General features: G+C 40.6%; 1 protein-coding gene across 2 annotated transcripts in view; it reads right to left on the minus strand.

The window, feature by feature from the left end:
- Nucleotides 1-4,940: 4,940 nt before the first annotated feature.
- MYB (MYB proto-oncogene, transcription factor) overlaps nt 4,941-20,308 on the minus strand; it is a 42,031-nt gene continuing 26,663 nt past the window's right edge. For both annotated transcript variants that reach the window (XM_063124642.1, XM_063124641.1), the window contains 3 exons: nt 19,075-19,185; nt 17,544-17,651; nt 4,941-6,384 (listed from right to left, as the gene is read on the minus strand). In XM_063124642.1, coding sequence (XP_062980712.1) covers nt 6,268-6,384; nt 17,544-17,651; nt 19,075-19,185 — 336 coding nt within the window. In that variant the 3' untranslated portion in view covers nt 4,941-6,267. The remainder of the gene's footprint in view (nt 6,385-17,543; nt 17,652-19,074; nt 19,186-20,308) is intronic.

Raw genomic sequence — 20,308 nt, forward strand, 5'->3', positions numbered from 1 at the left:
GTGGCCATGCTGTTGGGTTAAAGAAATGTTCTCCCAGCTACCAAAGACTATCAGGATCAGACCCAGTCTCCCTGGTGCAGTGATAATTTGCGACAGCTATAATACAACATGGACCACAGACGTTTTTCTCCTATTCACTACAAGAGGAGACTAGCAAATGGTGAAGAAGTGTGCCATCAATGGTCGATATATTCAACCTCAAAAGATGTGGGTTTTTGTTTTTGCTGTAAGTTGTTCATGAACAAACATGGTGCATCATACCTATAACAAACAGTTTCAAAAGACTGGAAGAACATTGGAGCAATTCTTTCTTCACATGAGCGGAATACTGACCATTTAGAAAACTATCAAGCCTGGCGTGAACTTGAATTGCGCTTATCTAAAGGAGAAACAATTGATGCTATTAATCAGCAGAAAATTAGGCAAGAAGAACAGTATTGGTGACAGATCTTGCAACGTTTGATTGCTTTGGTCAGAGTACTTGGCATGCAAAACTTGTCATTCCGTGGTACAAATGAAAAATTGTACAGTGCTAGCAATGGAAATTTTTTAAAGTTTGTAGAATATCTAGCCCTTTTTGATCCTATCATGAATGAACATTTGCATAGAGTTAAAGATCAAGAAACAATGGTTCACTACCTAGGAAAAAAATATCCAAAATGAGCTTATACAGCTTCTAGCCGGTGCTATAAAGCAGCAAATTTTAACACATGCAAACTCAGCAAAATACTATTCAATTATTGTGGACTGTACACCTGATGTTAGTCATATTGAGCAAATGGCAATGATTGTACGTTTTGTTGATGTAACCAAACCATCAGATAATGAGATGTCTGAGCCTGAAGTTCTCATAAGAGAACATTTCTTGGGATTTGTTCCACTACAGGAGACTACAGGTGCCTTTATAGCAGAAACTCTTCTTGAACAGCTTGAGCAAATGGGATTACCAATTGAAAATCTGCATGGTCAGGGTTATGATAATAGGAGTAACATGAAAGGCAAAGAAAATGGTGTGCAAAAGAGAGTCCTGGATATAAACCCACGTGCCCTTTTTGTGCCCTGCAATGCACACTCTTTAAACTTGGTAGTGCTGCTGCTAGGTGTTGTCTGGAACCAATTCGTTTCTTCAGTTTGGTTCAACAGATCTATAATTATTTCTCTGCATCGGCTAAGTGTTGACAAATTCTAACTAGCCATATATCAGACTTAGGCATAACTGTTAAGCCATTGAGTGAAACAAGATGGGAGAGTCTGATCAATGCTTTGAAACCACTGAGATATCATCTTGGTAATATGCTTTAATAGAGATCTTTGATGATACAAGTCTAACAGGTTCATCTGGAAATATTTCCCGAATTGAAGCTAAGGCCCTTGCTGGTGCAATTAGTTAGTTCAAGTTTGTGGTATCCCTTGTTACATGGTACAACATCCTTTTTGAAGTAAATCTTACAAGCAAGCTACTACAGAATAAGGAAGCAGATTTGAATTCAGCTACAATTGCAAGTAAGAATTACCTTGTGGACTGCAGGTGTGGTGAGGGTTTTCGACAAGTTTTAACAGATGCTACTGAGATTGCAAAGGAACTAGAGATACTACCAAACTTTGAGACAGAACAACTTAGAAACAGGAGAAAGAAAAGGCAGTTTGCATATGAGGCCCAAGAAGAGGCACCACAAGATCCAAAGCAGAAAAAGTAGGTTTCTACTATGCTGTTTTAGACGTGGCCATACAATCAATTGAAGAGAGATTCCAACAGCTACAACAATATAATGCCCTATTTGGCTTCCTGTATGATATGTACAGTATAAAGACAAAATCTACTGAAGATGTACTTAAGGACTGTATGCATTTGGAAAAACTATTACTGCATAATGGAAACAAAGACATTGATACTGAAGATCTGTGTTGTGGACTTATATCACTGGCTCGAAGACTTCCAAAGTCTATGCCGCCACAAGAAATACTTCTCTTCATACTACAACAAAAACTCCTGGATAATGTGCCTCATGTTTCCGTGGCTCTAAGGATCCTTCTCACACTTCCAGTATCAGTGGCAAGTGGCGAACGTAGTTTCTCAAAGCTCAAACTTATAAAAACTTACATATGCTCTATTGGGAAAAGGACTAGTTGGCTTGGCAACTATATCAATAGAACATGCCCAGGCATCAGCACTTGATCTGGTGGAATTGGTGGCAAAATTTGCAAAGGAAAAAGCAATCAAAGTGATATTTTGATGTGCCTGAAATTGAAACTTTTATGAGACGTTTTTAACTGTCTATTTTTTGTTTCTCTATCTGCCTGGTAAGCAAAACATTGTATTAACATGACGGGTTGGTTACGCCAAGTTACCTTAAATAGTATAAGTAAAAGGTTTTAATGTTGTGTTGCCAATGGCGGAGGTATACATTTTACCGAGTGCCCTTTAGTTAAAAATGATTTGTGTGCTAAAATATTTTCTTTTGTATTTGCGAAAGATAATCAAAAATTGATTATTACTTATTCTTGCACTTTAAAATAAATTTAGCAGTTTCAAGTTTTGTGCTTATTTTTTCTACAAAACACGTTCTTAAAAATCAAAGTTGGCAATTTTTGGTGTGTGTGTGTGTGTGTGTGTGTGCGTGTGCGTGTGTGAAAGTAGCTCGCCTTGCCTAGGGCGCAAAATAGTCTGGCACCAGCCCTGCTTGCCAGAGGTTTTAACTTGAAGACCCTCTCTGAAGGAAGGTTTTGGTAAAAACCTGTTGGGCACTGCAGGGAACTGTCCATTTAGTGGATAGGCAACTGACTTGCTTTGTTAGGCTAATTCATCTTAGAGCAGCCTTTCTCAACCTGGGGCGCTCCAGATGTGTTGGACTACAACTCCCAGAATGCCCCAGCCAGCTGCTGGCTGGGGGCATTCTGGAAGATGCAGTCCAACACATCTGGAGCGCCCCAGGTTGAGGAAGGCTGTCTTAGAGGATAGCTCCTAGCATTCAGACTCCTTTCAGGTATGAAGAAGTGCCTATTTGCTGAAGAAAGCTTTGTGGATTGCACGGCAGACCTCTTTATTGTCTTACATCTCAGTGGTTGGGCTTGGGATCCTGCCGAAGACCCTTTTTGTTCTGGGCCTTTTGTGGTGACATGGAGAAAGTTATTCTTTCTCAGATGCTGCTCCCAAGCTATGGAATGTCCTTTCACAGGGTGTAGGTCTCGCTCCATCTTTTGGATGTTGTGAGAGGAAAATGGCATATAAATTTTGTAAATATATGATAAATACAGTCATAGAATCATTCCTGTACAAGCCTAAAATTTCCAAAATGTGTCTTCTCTCCTGCTTTTTGGGGTCTCTGCCCAGCATCTACAAGTATATAGTTCAAGCATTTCATGTAATAAGGACTATATAAATAATAATAAAACTAGTGGCAAACAATTTACAACATGTGGCTTGTGGTATTTTCTTGCAAAGAACTATAAAAGCATTTACTTGTTCTGAGGATTATGGGAGGCTCTGTTGAAACTGAGACACGCCTCAAATTTAATTTTAATTAAGAGGCAAGCCATATCATAAAATCTTTTAGATGGAATTTTGTGGTTCAGAGTGCAGCTCATATTCCCATTTGGCTTTTATTCTGCTGCATGATCAGCAGGCAAATAGAACCCATTTAAGCTGTGGGGCATGCCACATCTGAAAGCTCCTTCCCAGTACCCTCATGATCTGCAGTGATACAACCCCTGGTGAACAAAACTCTTGTGGAAAATGATGCTTTAGAAATGGATGCTCATTTGACTTTTCTTTACTTAGGTACACATACCTAACTACTAAATCAGCATGTGCCCTACCAAGTGTGAATGATGCTTGATTCCATTTTTCATTCTGCTGCTCTTTAAAACGCACATGAGGGGCTGACTGAGCTTCTGCTATGCATTTTACAGAAAAACGGAGTGCAGAATACTGACTTGCACCCTTCTTAACAAATGGGCCATCTGCATTTCCATCAGCATCTTCTAACATTGAGGGAAATTAATTGCTAACATGTGGGGCAAGCATGCCTCTAATAGCCAAACCTGGAAAGATGCAAGACTGTTGATTCTGGACGCAGGCACCAAGTGATCTGTTGCTATACTGCACTGTGAACCCCATTTGTCTCTATACACACCCTCACACTAGATAGAAAATGTTTTATTTTAGTTCTGAAATGGCACACATGGACCTTGTCATTTAAATCAAATCTAAACACTCTGATTTCACCCCCCTTGTATAAAGCAGGGGTGGGAAATGCAGGGCCAAATTCAATTTTGGGGAAGCTCTCGGGGGGGGGGGGTGCAATTCAGTGGTGGGCGGGGCCAAAAAGACAAGCCTATTGTAGCTAAAAGCTCTGACTAAACCTTAGAAGAGCCATTTCCACCTTTTAGAATTGGGGTGGGGGGAAGGGCATGAAACCTGAGAACCCATCAAACCACCAGTAGTTGAGGGAAAGTGGGCATGGCCATCTGGGGGTGCCCTGAGGGCAGAGTTGACACTCAGACCTGAGGTTCACCACCCCTGGAGTAAGGCTTGTTCTTCAGTCACTTGCTGGGCTCCTTGGAGGGTCAACCCTACAGTTCTACCAGTTTCTATGCTACTGTTTGGGTCCTGGGTGGATGGGCTGTTTTGTAATTTTGCAAGAGGATGGATGTAGGCCTAATCTACACCAAGCAGGATATAGCACTATGAAAGCAGTATGTGTATGTGATATGTGTCAATGGGCCCCAACAGTTGTCAGTGCACTTCAATACCACTATAAAGCCCTAGTGTGGCTCCTGCCTTTTATATATTGCTTTCATAGTGCTAACTCCTACTTGGTGTAGATTAGGCCACTGTGTGATAACATTTGATAAAAGACTTAAAACACAAGCACAGTTAAGATATTAAACAAATGGTAAGTTGTTATAAAATGAAATGCTTTATTTATCTACAAGGCAGTACAGTGTATTATAAAAAGTTAAGTGCAGACAAGGCTGCACCTAATTCTATTAAGGCAGCAAAGTCAGAATCCATAATAAGAACAAGAAGCAACAGTTTCTTAGTATCGAGGGAATGTTTGATATGGAAGTCCAAACCACTATCCTTTTCTTTTTCCTCAGAAAAAAAAAGATTTGTGCATGGACCCCAAGTTATGAAATATTTAAACATCAGACAAAAACAGAAGACACAAGCAAATCTGTGTTCTCCTGAAAGCTTGAAGTTTGCATCCTATGTGGTTGCAAACCCATGAGAATACATACAGATAGGCACATTTAAATCTCCCAAGAAGTGTTTCAAAGTATTGCTTGTAAAAAGTACATAAAAAGTGAAAAGGGGTGGAAGGATGAAAGCAATCCCTTTTTCAGAAGTCAGAAATGCTAGTGCATAGTCAAATTAGCCAGCCCCCAGGTTTATCATTCCTTTATAAACCTCTATGGCCCATCTACATGCTATAAGTCGTAGCAGCAACAAAACAAAACGAATTGGAACAAAATCCATAATATCCATTTGGCATTTACAAAATTAAATTACTGAATAAAAATATAATTTGTTCTCATAAAACTATGTTTCATACAGTAATAATTTTAAAAAGCAAGCTAATTAAAAAAACAACAATAAAACACACACATATAAACTGTCTAAGCGCTCTAATGAGTGGAACAGTACTTCAAATGGCATAGCTGTATGAGCATTCACAATCATGACATGCCTTCCCCAGCCTATACCTTGAGATTAGCATTTGCAGTAATGCTTTTCTTGCAGTATTTCAGAGCAAGATATTCGTTCAATGATTTAGAATAAGCTACTGATTGAGTGCCAGCTCTAAAAAGGGAAAAGAAAAACCTTGGAAAACATCTTCACTGGCATGCGGGCTTATGTAGCAACTCTTCACTGAATTAATACTGGTGCATTTTATCTCCCAAAACGTGTTTTTTTTTAAAAAAAAATCATTAAAAAATCATTGTGTAGTTTTAGAAAAAAACAAAACACCCTGCATTCATATTATTAATAATTAATTGCATAAAACACAATACCTAATAATTTAGGTAAGCATCATCAATAAACAGAATTCATCTCTCTTTCGTTCTTTTTTTTTTAAGTTGGGTGAAATCCAACCTGAATAATATATACATATATGCTTTTGTGACTATATGCACTTTGTGCTGCTCCCAAATGTTGTACCATAACAACAAAAACAGGCTTTTTCTCCCATGTAGAGGAACGGTAAATCCAAATCAACTGGAAGTGTTTTGAAAAGAAAACATAATGCTTGTTGGATGACCCTTTTACATGACTAGAGTTCGAGTTGAGAATGCATTCATATATTTGCGTGCTGGATCCGAGAAGGGCAGCGGATCCTCCGTCTTCCCACAGGATGCTGAATCCCACGTGTTGCTAAAATGCTGAAAACAAAAATAAAAGAGGGAGAGGAGTTAGAAATATGCCGTCTCCTCCCTGGGGCTGCCGGGGCACAGGCTCCCTGTCCTCTGAGCATGATGCACCTGGGCGTGTGGCGTTCAGAAGGGGTGCCATTGGATCTACAGCAGGAAGGCGCAGACATGCAGACAGGTTTACCATTGGAAGCAATGGCTGGGGACATGCCCCCAAAAGGGACAGTTGGAAAGAGAAGGGAAGAGCTCCTTTATGACTTATAGGAATCTTAGCCCTGAAGAAGAAACTCTGCAACACGCCACTTTTGCAGGCCAGCATTGTAACCAGTAGTGTAGTGGTAAATTATGAAGTGCAGGTACTCTACGACTGTTCAGACGACACACTAAGCCACAGTGGTTTAGCATTTTGAGCAAAACATTATGGCTTAGCGTGTTATGTGAACCATTTCTGACTAACCATGGTGGCTATATAACCACGGTTTAAACACGCTCACTAACCATTTGCTGTAAAAGGATTAGTGCCCTAACAGTGGCTTAGCATGTCATCAACAGGCCCATCATGAGTGCCGATAGCATGCCCCCTAAGAAATCCAAAAATGTAGGCAGCTGTGTTGATCCATATCAACAAACCAGTTCTAGCAGGTTTCATCTTCACCAGGAGCAGGCCTTTTGTAAACTAATGAGTCTTAATTGCCTATTCAAAATCAAGCCACCCCCAAATACTTTTGCATTACAACATGGATAGCTCACAATATATGGTTGCTGGGGAAATCCATGCCAATCCCGTCTTCCATAAGCTTCTGAGAGGATTGCAGCTAAACTTAGAGGGCACAGGGAAGTCTGAGGGGTGGCAGTAATGTAGTGGCACATTTTGAAGTGCAGACGCCCATCATTAACAGGGCAACAAATCAGTCCTTTCCTGATTGCTAGTTCAGAGCTCACTGCAAGGAAATCCAGCCACTTGAATCACTCGCTCTCAGTAACATGCTGTATATGTTTTGCCATGTAAATACCAATATTTCTGTACCCGAGTTTAAAAAGTAAGGTGTTAATTGGTCAATTAATAGTTTTTTTTAAATTACTTGGGCATCCTGAGGCGAAGCTGACAGAAAATTCATCTGGATCTACTAGAAGATCTTTGGGGATTTTGCAATAGATCAACGAGGGTTTCTGACTCACATTTAAGAACAAGTAAAGCTGAAAATTTAAAAACAACAACACCTCAGCCATGCCTGACTTTATATTAATTGCTAATCTCTTAGGCCTCAGTGTTCCTCATATGTAAAATATGAGAATTAATTGGTTGCCTTTGACCAGTTCTTTGTCCACATTTTTCCTTGTTAGAATCCCTGATTGATAATAATTTCAATGTAGATTTGTGCTTATATATTCACTCCACAGCCCCAACTAATTTGCACCTAACTCGGGCCGGCAAGACCTTGCAGGACTTTGGGATTCTAGTAAAACAACAAGCAAGAAGATCCCTTGAGTTGGAAGTCTCCCCATTCCTATGTTAAGAGACCCAGCCTTCGCCCGCATGAACCTGCCCAGTTAAGATCTTCTCAGGCTTTCCTTCAGTTCCCCCAAGTCACAAAAGATGACACATTTCTTAACCATATTTTAAGACCATTTTGTTCACATGCTAAGACTGGAAGTCCTAGTCAGCACTGTACTGCACATATCTGTACCCAGGGCTGCATCCAAGTCATGTGTTTGTTCCCTAGACATTCAAAATATTAGCAGGGCAAATTTCAGTACTCCATAGAATTTCTTTTGATATAGGTATTTTTCCCCAATACGGATTCCCCCCCCCCCCACAATTTACCACTTTGCAATCAGAACTGGTAATTTTGCTACAGTAACTCTAGCTCTAGCCATGCAACGTTTCATTGGGTTAAAATTCTAAGTGCAATTATGTCAGATTGCAATCCCCAACATGAAAAATTTACAAGTGAGGAAGTGGGGGGGAGAGGGACTTTTGTGACTCAATTACTTGCCTATGTAAAGCGCTTATGTGAGCGTAACGTGTAACCAGATGATGGGATGAGTATTCTACAGCATGGAGGTCTATATCTCACTATGTTCTATAAACATGGCCAACAACTACTCTCACAATGCCACTCATTGACCAAATTCAGTTCTCAAGAACCATAGACATTTGTGACTGCTGTTCCACACTTCTGGATTCTACTCCTCCCATGTCTTTGGTAATACTCTAGCTTGAACATGTCACTATTGAAATTCAATTTTAAGTTTTTGGAGAGAAGCTTGGGCTATTGGGCGGTATAAAAATGTAATAAATAAAATAAATAATTACATTCTTATTGTACTCTGTGGGCATGAACTAGATCTCCCAGCATTCCTGACCATTGGCCAAGCTGGCAAGGACATCTGGGAGCTGAAGTCCAAAACATCTGGAGATCTACCTTCTGCCCATCCTTGCTGTAAAGTACCATGAATATTGACAGTGATACATAACCAATAATATATCTTTCTAAAAGGAGAGAAGCTGCTTAGTGGCTTGAATTAATTAAAATAGAGATGTTCATGTTAACATATTATGTTGTAGTGTTTCCTGCCACAAGCCTACTTGATACTTCAAATATAAGTTCTTAAGATATGCTACTGCTGGAACTTCTGATATGGCAAGTTCTTATTCAGACACATGGGTGCATCTATAATCACGTTTCCAGATGAAAAACACTTAAAGCTCCCTAAAGAGAAGAACCAATGACTCATGGGGCGAAAAGCTTCACTATTATGGCGAGCCTTCTAAAGGAAAACGCACATGGATTCCTTACTTATCTTCATATATACCTCTCTCGGCTTTTTTTGCCTTTTAGGCTAAGAGACTTGTCACTTCCAAAAGTCCTCACCTGCTACCTCCTTAAAGAAGTGCAAAATGACATTCCAAACTGCTTGACTACCACCCAGGCCCAGAATGTGTGTCTGTGAACTAGAGACACAGCGCACTGCATTTTATTAGCTTTTCACTCAACGTGCGGCTTTGCAAACCACAACCAAGGGCAGGTGTGACATACTTTACACTTCACAGACATGCCGCACAATGCTGTTTCCTCTTTATGATTTCAATAAACAGCTTCCACCCTCTTTGGAAGGTTGTCACACTTTGCACAATTTTAAACTTCTGTGCAAGTCCACCGGCTCAGATCTGCTCAGGGGAGGGAGAGCAGCTGCTTCCAGAAAGACTGATTTGTTTACAGTAAAAATAAAATAAAATAAAATATGAAAACAAAAATGGCCCCTCCTGCTGAAGGTGGCAAAGGGCTGGGAAAGTTTGTGATGGCAACAGATATTCCTTGGCCAACAGCACAGGCCAAGGAAGGGAGGAAGTAAGTAAGTCCAAATCCTCTCTAATATACCCAGCTAAAATAACTGCCAGTGAAAGAGAAAATGTGCCCATCTTTTAGTGGATAGGCAAGTATAGGAGACTTGTTAGCTCGTTAAAGTTGCAATCCTGTACCCACTTACATAGGACTCAGTCCCATTGAACTCAATGGAATTTACTTCTGAGTAGACATATGAATGCACTGTAAGAAGTTTACATATTAACTGGTCCCCTGGGGGAAAATAGGGACAATAAACAATTGTGTCCATATTCCCACTAAGGCAGGAGTGGGCAACTTGCGGCCCTCCATCTTAAAATGATGATACCCAGATTTTATGGCAATTACATAATTTGACTGACATCATTCTGTAGATGTCACTGACCAAGTTTGTCTTCCACTATGGGTTGTTTACAACTATGTATGTAGGAGAAATTTATTTCAGTTCATTTTTGCTTGGGATTTACCCCGTTTTCACCTTCCAAACTGAACATGGACTTGAACGCAATCTGTGGTCAAATGCCTAGATATCCAAGCTTGGAATATGATTTACAGGACAAAAAATGTGTTCCACAGCATGTGTACATCTGAAAACTGCACATGAAAAAAATGCTTATTTTCAAAACCCGCACAGTCACATGCTTTAATCAATGGGAGAAGAAGGTGTCCATTTCAAAGATGAACAGATGAGGGCATTTGGAAAAATATGAATGAAAATCCACACACATTTTTAAGAAAAAAGAAAAAAATTGGTCACAATCCCATACAGATGCGAGGTAGAGCTGCAAGGAAGAATTTGGAGAAGCTCGAGGTTTGCTGGTACACACATCCCTACTTATAACCCCCGAACTATCCTAAATGTTTTATTTGTTTGCACATCACAGGGATTAACTAGAAATGAATCAAAATGCTTTAGGAAAACATTCTTACCTTCAATATTTGGAACAATTTTATGGGCTGATTTATTGAGGATTACATGTTTTGTATGTACTCTTCAACCTGCACTGGGTCCATTATTTTGGTAGACAGGGAAGTTGAATTTGTTAATTTATATGTATACTATGCTGAAGTAAACAGAAAACGATAGAGGCTCTTCTCTGGTGGCTGCTGCTTCTCATGATAAGATACTGTATAAAAAATGGCCTGGTTCCATTATCTAAAATATGCAGGGATCAGAATTCATTGCAAGCATAGTGACCTGATAGTAACCAGACAAGCCACACCCTATTGCTCACTACAACCCTCTGGGATTCTCTACAAATGTAAACAAAGGCTGTTGATTCATGAGAACAATCCTGAAATGTGACTTCAGAAAGTACTTTGGTCTGGTTTTGTCAATGCTCTGTTACTTGCTCCCTATGCGTAGTGGGGGAGTGAGAGGAGGCCTTCCCATCTTGCCTTGGAGGCTCTATTCCACTTCCAACACCCCCAGATGACTATGGGTAGGGTCATATTTGAACAGGTATACCTGCAACGAATCCAATATGTATAGGCCCAAATGGCACATCTATTACTACATGAGAATATTGCTACAGGGAAAATAAATCACACCGCCCACACACAGTAGCTAGGTTTCCTTTAACTATTTGTGTTCTGCCAGGTTTGGAGGCTGGTTTTGCAGACACATGCGAAAGTCCTTGGAATTCAAAAAGCTCCACTTCCATACTTGGGCAGTATCCAGTGGCGCCTTTCTACTTCTCCTGGTTCTGTTGGGAGTGAGAGTGACAGCTGGCATAAATGGGCTTTTGTGCTTCTAAAAATAACGCCAGAAATGCTAATTTCTGAATCAGGACAGGTCAGCGGAGCTCCTTTCTGAGAGCTCCGTTGAATTGCCCCATTCCAGAAATTAGTGTTTCCACTAGTATCCATGAGTACATGGGCACAATAGGATACTACCCTTGGTACAGACATACAAACATGGTCAGGGTCTTATATTTCTGGACCAGGATGCCTAAGTTAAACACTGTTGTCCTGTGCTGTGGCTGTTGTTTTCATTGGTTTTATAGTATTTCTATTTTTTACTCATATGTAAAAAAACGCCCTAGGGAATGTCGATCAGCCATGGAAAGGGCGGGACATAAATTTTAGAACCTAAATGAATAAGTAGTATAAAAGAGGAAAACCACATAAAAGAAGCCCAGTAAAAAGCTACTCTTGTCATGCCATCAGATTGACAACTGTGTTGTTACTGATTAGGTTAAAAGGAAGCTCCTTTTCAGAAAACTAAGCCCAAAATACACATGGGAAGAAAGGACCAGGGCATCCAGCAGAAATCAAGTTCAGAATAAACCTTTGCTGAAGCTGAAGCACAAGATGGAGGCAAGACTACTGTCACCCTCCCTCCCTCTGAAACCATGACTAGAACCTCACTTGCTTGCAAGTTGGCACATAGGACAAGGCTGCCAACGTGGAATGGTAGCCAAGGGGAAAGTGGCCCTGTGGGTACCAATAGAAGCATCCCTCCCAGCAAATAGCCAACAGCAACTTCTACTGAAGCTACATGGGGCTTCCTTCTCCTTAGATCATGCTATTCAGAGGTGGGAGATTATTTCTATATGCTGTATCCACTTGTGGAAAATGTATATTTTCTGTAGCTGTTAAATACCCGGAAGGGTTGGTGTCTGCCTAATTTGCAGATGTAGGGAGTTTCAGAGAGTGGGCGCTATGACACTAAAGGCCCTATTCTGAGGTATAATGGACTGAGCCTCCAAAATCTTGGGTACCACCCAAGTACCAGCTGTTTTGAGGGATTTGGTCCTGCTTAGGGTGACCATATGAAAAGGAGGACAAGTCTCCTGTATCTTTAACAGTTGTACAGAAAAGGGAATTTCAGCAGGTGTCATTTGTATGCATGCTGCACCTTGTGAAACTCCCTCTTTATTAGAACAGTTAAAACTGCAGGAGTCCTGCCCTCTTTTGTATCTGGTCACTCTAGTATAGCTCCTGCAGCTTTAAGCCTATGCGGCAGGGTCTTGCTATTTACTGTTTTACTCTGTACAGCACCATGTACATTGATGGTGCTATATAAATAATAATAATAATAATAATAATAATAATAATAATAATAACAACAACAACAACTGTTGCGATGAAAAGGGAATTTCACCAGGTGCGCCATGCGTGCAAATGACACCTGCTGAAATTCCCTTTTCTATACAACTGTTAAAGATACAGGAGCCCTGTCCTCCTTTCCATATGGTCACCCTAGTCTTGCTAGTATGCCTGGACAGTCAGCAAAGGTGTGCAGATGCTCCTCTGCTCACTATTAACAGGACCCTGGTCCCTTTAGGTTACCCTTCATCAGCAGTGGCCTCTTCAACATGCTGTACCTCTCACAAGCTGCCATTTGTCCATACACAAAGTTATCACTAATGTCCATGAGGATATGCTGCACAAAGACCATGGTACAATCCAGAAAATTTGGTGATGACTCCTGCTTCATTGGTCTTAACCAAGATGAGTTCTATGTCTACTTCTTGCTAAATTGTGCTTCAGGGGCCTGAGCACATTATTAAGAACACTTAGTCCAAAGCCAACAAAGTTCAATGGCTGCCTATGGGTTTTGGATTAGGTCCCTCGATGATATGTGGCTGTGAAATCTTTTGCTAATCTACTGCATTTTTTCTAAATCTTTCCGTTCAGATTTCCTATTAGCCATTTTAGACTTTAAAATTATGGATAAGAAAGGCAACTTCTCTATGTTTGCAATACCTTCATATATAATTATCAAGCCATGGCATATTTTCAGCTGTGTCACTCTTAGTTCATTTTGTTACATCAGTTAATCCTCCCAACACATCCTTCTTCTGGCAACACAATTATCTCACTTATCCTGTAACGTGCCTTCTGTTGCCCCAGGCAAGAGTGAACAGTAAACAAACTGTCAAAGTTTTAACTGGGATATCCAGTTAAAGCACTTTAAATAAAAGTGAACCCTCTAGGGAAAATGAAACAGTAAAGCCAAGGCTATGCAAAGGTATCTTCCTACAGCCACTCGCTGTAAGGTCGATTCACACATTATGTTTTTCTGTACTCAAGAACAAAACAATGTATGAATGTACAATGCATCTGTTTGTCTGTATGTTTCTGAATCCCAAATCTGGAGTACACACATATTCTAATGTATACCAGTCGTGGGAATTCCACTTTCCAAGTGAAGGTTTCAAATACAGGAATCACTTTTTAATTAGAGACGGATTTTACCTCTGGCCAATATAAACTGTTTACTGAAGTGACTGCAATTACTGCATTGTCCTCAGTCACGAGCAGAACACTGACCTGATTGTTTTACAATGAAACAAGTACTGAAAACAAAATGGCTTCCTGAAGTCAACAGCAAAACTACTACTAAAAGTTCAGGACTGTATTCATAACTCTCCATTCTCTTCAGTTATTTTAAGTGGCCATGGCATGCAAATCATTTATTAATCTGGGCTTTCTATGTATTTCCAAGATTTACATAGAAAAATGTGATCTCTGGATCTTTTAGAATTGTGTTTTCATGACCCAGAAGAAAATCTCACCATCTACCCCATTTCAAAACATGATCACTTTGATGTCAATCTCACATCTCACATCAGGGTCTTGAATGTAACAGAGATAACTGGGAAGTTGAAACTAGCAAGCTTCACTCTTCAGTATGGAACAGACCACAGTAATGGAACAGACCACACAATCATACACTTGGGATCCGTCATGAAGTTTTTTCTTAGTTTACTTCTCCAGAGAAAGTGGAAACACCATGACAAATCTGACTTGTGTAGTCACTGTCCTCAAGAATGTCAGAGCTCATCCTTAGAAAAACAGCTAAAACAGGAACAATGCAATGGATGCCCAAATAATGAAACACAGTGACCACAATCCAGAAATAGCAACTCCAGCACGGGTCTACAACTTAATGACAAAAGAAATGTAACTGGAACAGCTGGGAGAGGGAAGGAAATCCAGCTTTTGCATGCATTTCCCTCCTAGTGAGAAGCAATGCTGCTCACCACCTTTTTAGTTAAGGAGGGAACAAGACTCAAGTCCTTTCCTCCCTTTCTGTTCCTGCCTGCTATCAACTGAATGGCCTACCTGATGCTCCTATCACCTTTAAGAGGGAGGAAGGCAAGTTCAATGAACACACAGTGTTTGCTATATTTGCATATCTGTGGATCATAATACCACTCTGGTATTGCATATCTGTGGATCATAATACCACCTACCTGATAGTCCGTGACGGAGGAGGGAAGATCTTGCGTTGCGATTAACGCGAGATCTCTCCTCCGTTTACATGTGAGGCGCGACGACCTCCGGAAGAGAGGTGTTGTGCCCACTATTTTTATTTTTGAAGAAGACGGAGTGCATGAACATTTGTGCGCTAAAGGTAGGTTTTTTTAAAAAAAATAACTTAATTTCCCCACTCCCCCCACCCTACCCCTGATGGGCACAGCGCTCCTCAGGAGCGCTGCGCCCCGTGTGTGGCTCCTGGCTCCGCGTGAGTAATCACGCTGAGCCGGGTCAAACCGCAGCAACGGGCCACACGTTTCGCAGTCTCGGGCTCAGCCCATGACCGCAGAAAAAGCGGGCCCAAAGAGGAGGGCTGTATCCCGGGGCAAGTATCCCGGGGCCAGGGTTTGCCCCGTGATAAAGCCCGGTCTAGTTAAGGCCTCTGAAGTTTCCAGCTTCCTGAATATCTGGAATAGGAGCAAACTCAGCTACTACAGCAGCCATTTACCAGTTCTAGCATAACAGATAAAAATCCAAAGCAAACTTCAAGTTAAGGTAATAAACCAACTCTACGTCATTTGCTTAGGGAATAATTTGTCTGTTTGTGTTTATTTGCCCAAGAAGCAGTAAGAAAATATTCTATGTATGTCATTAGCTTAGCTCTAAAGAAGTAGAAGTGATTCAGAAATAAATTCTTATGCCTTTGGTCAGAGAGTATTACCCACATATGGGCAGTTGTTGTCTAATTTATCTCTGTAGCCACAAACATCATTGGCTACAGGTCACACATTAAAAACTTATGCATACCAGGTCACACGTTAAAAACTTCACCCTACTAGCACTGTTCTTTTCCTGGTGTGTCAAACAGACTTTCATCACTTCAGATAGAACACGTAGAACAAGAAACTGGTTTCCCTAAAGTGTGGATCATCATGCCTCTGAATACCAGTTGCTGGGGACCAACATTGGATACCCGTTGTTGGGGAGCAACCCCATATCCTGCTTGGCCTTCCCAGAGGCCTCTACTTGGCCAATGTAGGAAGCAGGCTGGTGGACTGAAAAGACAACAGGGCTCTTAGGACTAAACATGTAGGCATTAGTAACTGACCTTCTTTTCTATGTAGCAGAACGTAGGAAGCTGCCTAATACCAAGTCAGACTATTGGCCGCCTTGAGGCCCAGCATTGGGCAAAAGGCGGGATAATAATAATAATAATAATAATAATAATAATAATAATAATAATAATAGGTCCATCTAACTATTGTGTATGCTGATTGGCAGTGGCTCTCCGAAGTTTCAGACAGGAGTCTTCTCCAGCCTACCTGTTTGTTTTTTAAACTGGAGTCACCAGTGATTGGACCTGGGACCCTCTGCATGCACAGCATGTGCTCAACCATTGAGCTAAAGCTGTAGGCTTATCAGCCTTCCATTTTATAAGTTAAAAGCTGACTATTGAGCGGCCTTGTGAAGCTAGGCTAATTATGCCAACTGAAATGTCGAAGGAAACGTATAAGTAGAAGTGCAGGCTTCACTGCTAACAAAATGAGGTCTGTAGCCATAATGGGAGGGAGAAAACGTCAACATTTCTTTCTTTCTTTCTTTCCATTTACATCTTGACAGGATGCCTGTGGCTCAGTGGTAGAGCATCTGCTTTGCATGCCAAAAGTCCCAGGTCCCCAGGTAGGGCTGGAAAAAGTCTGCGTGAAACCCTGGAGAGCTACTGCTAGTCAGTGTCGACAATACTGGGCTAGATGGATATCTGTTTTTCAGGTTGCAGAAGAAAACTGCCACCTTTCAACTATAGTACCAAAATGTCAGCCGGCCATGTATTCTGCTTTCTTCACAGCTTCTCATTCTTGGAATCCTAGTCAGTAAATAATACAATATAGCATCCAATAGTGAAGCCAGTTTGTATTCAATCCTTAGTCAAGCACAACTGCAACATTTTTTTCCTAACACAATACAGTGAAACTTTCAACTTGTATAATCAATGGATTCTTTTTAACTGGAACAAAAACGTCTCCATACATCTGAAAGTGCACTATGGCCTAATCTACACCTGCAGCCCTTTGGGGAGTGGAGAAGGATGATCACGGAGTTTTCTGTTCCCACAATTGTCCCTCATGGGCCACACGTCAGCGAGTTGTCCCGAGATTAAAGGATAAGTTTGTTTTTTGTTCTTACTACTGATGCTTGCGCAAGAACAGAATTGCGATCATGCGCGAAGCGGTGATTTTTTTTAAAAAAACACACTCGGCGCTGGAAGACCCCGAGACCCATCCAAAACATGGCGAAAATGCTCTCCCCCTCACCCGATACCCATGGGCTTCCCCTGCAAAGCTGCTTGCCTGTTTGATGAGCCCTGCTACTTGCAAGGAACAGCAATGACCTCAGAGGGGGGCCACACTGCCCGTGGACCCCGGGATTGTCCCGAGACAGGGAAAATAATTGTGACAGTCACTGATCCAGTCACTGATCCAGTCACTGATATCCCGGGAAAGTGGAGTGGTCATCCTCATCACCCTAGGATCAGCTGTATGTCATGTGGGATAAATGGCAGGTATAGATTAGGCCTATATCATTAAGTAAGGAACCTTTTTAAAAGATGATTTTTACCTGAAGTGGGCTACCTGATGACCTATTTTTATGTAATGCAAATAATTTCTGAGTGCTGTCCTCTTCTTCTGATGCAGGCATCTTTAAACCCGAACTGGTAAGTAGATTCTGAAGAAAAAATAAAATAATCATAATTTAAAGAGGACAAATGAATGAATTTTGAATGAATTATTTAAATTAACCAAGAATATTTCAAGGATTTTAAAAAAGGTACCATGTGAGGAAAAGGCTGCTATGTTTTGTCACTGACAACCTGATTCTAGCTCAATTATTCGGAATTTTTGTATGTAACTTTTTGAATTGGCTTTGTGGTTATGTTATATCACTGAATGTGATTGGCTACAGTCATGACACTTTGTCCCTGAAAGTTCCAGGAACAAGAAGAGGTAATTAAGTGGGGAAATGATCCTGGAGCAACAGCAGAGAGACTGCACATACCAGTGTTCAGGCAAGAAAAAAAAGTAAATATCTGGTGGGGGGAGTTTTAGAGAACATTTCAACCCCCTAATATATATTTAGCACAAATCTGAACTTATGGCACTTGTGTAATTAAAGAAGCATACTATGGGGCTGTTAAATCACAACGATATTAAATGAAATATAAGTTTTGTCTTCAGCAAACTACTTAAGTATGAGCTTAATATTAAATACCTGAGCAGCACGTTGAATAGTCAGGGATTAGAATGGGGACATGTATACTGAACTAATACTTTACTTATCTGTCGGTTGACAATACCAACATGTAGTCTGACTGACACAACCCAGTAAAACTGAAAATGCAGATGCAACTAAATTTGGTACCTCCAACTCTACTGGAACAGCACGAAATAAAAGTCAAATAGCAATAAAATTGGCTTAAGTACAGGTACTTGGCCAAAATGACTTGCTGGTTGGGCTAATTACATTCTAATCCAATTTATATATATTTTTTAAAAAATAGATTATGCCATTTACAATGGATAAAGGAAAGGAAACATTTCATTGCCTAATAACTCCAGTGACTTCAGTAAACGCCCCAGTGATCCAGTTAAAAGCAGAATTCCCCCCTCCAGCTTTTTACACACGTACTATGTACCAGCTTGGTGCTTTTATGTAAAAAATAGAAAGAAGAATTGATGAACTTACTTTTGGGTGGGTGGGGGAGGACATTTTGGCATGATCCAGCCTTAAGTTAAACACTATGGTGCCTCACTGATTTCAATAGGGAGAATTAAATGAACGTTCTCACGTATGACTCAATGAGATTTCAACACGCCTTATCTCTTTCACTTTAGAAGCAGGATGGGCAAAGTAAGAGCAAAGATGGGGGCTATATCCAGACTGCCAAGGCCTTTAATCTGAGAGGGGGTGAGAAATGATCCCTTTTTTCGCAGAACAACGACTCTGTAGCCGAGTCGCCACTTGGCAGTGGTATGGGAAAATGGTGGGAGGCAAGGTCTTGGTGTGCCAGTTGTGGCTCCCTGCCTACCTCAACTTCAGAATATACAAGTTTATAGAAAGACAAGACAAGATTCATGGCATTAACACATACCGGAATATCTTCCACTGCAGGCGCATACGTGAAGAGCTGTGTGTTCAGACCATCCCCTTCCCAATTGCCTGAGCAAAAGAAGTTTCCTGTTTTACCTGTTGGAGACTCCACCTGCAAGCAGAAAGCGGAACCATATTTTAAATGGCAGCAATTGACATTTTCTATGTCTACTTAGCAGTAAACAAACTTCCAGGTGAGCTTGGCCTGCCCCACAAGTTAGCTTAGTCAGGAGTACAAGTTCATGAAGAGTCAGTCTCTAGATCTTATACAAGTGAGTTCCTGCATTCAGAATTCATTAGTTCATTTTAAAAATAATTCAAACCAGCATTTAACTTCTTAGAATTGAAAGATATGTTCTTGCAACACTGGACATCAATGAAAAATGAAGTATGATATACTGTTGTGTAACCAGATTTCTAAGGCTTGATTCAGTAATTTTTGTGTTTCTGAAAAACCCACCAAAAGTTAGTGGGGCCATTTAAAGTCTGCATCTTGAACTATATAATAAAATATATTTTTCAGTAATTGGTTTACAAGGCTGGACTATTGAATGCAAATTACTACAGATCTATGAAGGCCAAAACTATCTAATCTCAATAGACAAAATCAGGCACCAATAGCATAGTATTCATAGAAGAAGCTTTATCACACCAGCGTTATACTGTGCAATCACTGGGAATTGTGTGCAAAGGACTCCAAAGTTTTTCAGCTTATAATCTGCTTTTATTGTGAAGTACTTCCATGCATCCTGCTTTAATTGTGCTATAAAGGCAAAAGTCTTGCTGTGTTTTGCTACTAGTTTTCGAGCGTATCATCCGAGCGGCCACTGGGGCGCAGGAGCAGGACTTGAAGAAAAATTGAACAAATGCTTACATCTGCGTAAGCTTTAAAGATAAAGACATCAAAATTGGCACAGTAATAGATATTAAGGAGACCTTTAAGCATACCAAATTTGAATCGGATTGGGTCATCCATTGATTTTTTAATGATTTTTTTTACATTTCCCCCCTTAAACCAATTTTCTGGTATGCAAAGGATCTTGCCGCCTGGTAGCAACAACAACAATGCCGACAGTTTAGCGCTGTAGGGGATAATTTGAGGGAAACAGGTACGTGGGATGAAGCTCTACTTCTCTGAAATGAGAAGACAGGAATAGCAGTACTGTCTCTGTGATAGTACTAAGGTTCCTCCAACTTACTATAGTTTTTCTGATAATGCCCTTCCTGGATGTTCG

This window comes from Elgaria multicarinata, chromosome 4 (assembly GCF_023053635.1).
Source record: "Elgaria multicarinata webbii isolate HBS135686 ecotype San Diego chromosome 4, rElgMul1.1.pri, whole genome shotgun sequence".
Classification (NCBI taxonomy): domain Eukaryota; kingdom Metazoa; phylum Chordata; class Lepidosauria; order Squamata; family Anguidae; genus Elgaria; species Elgaria multicarinata.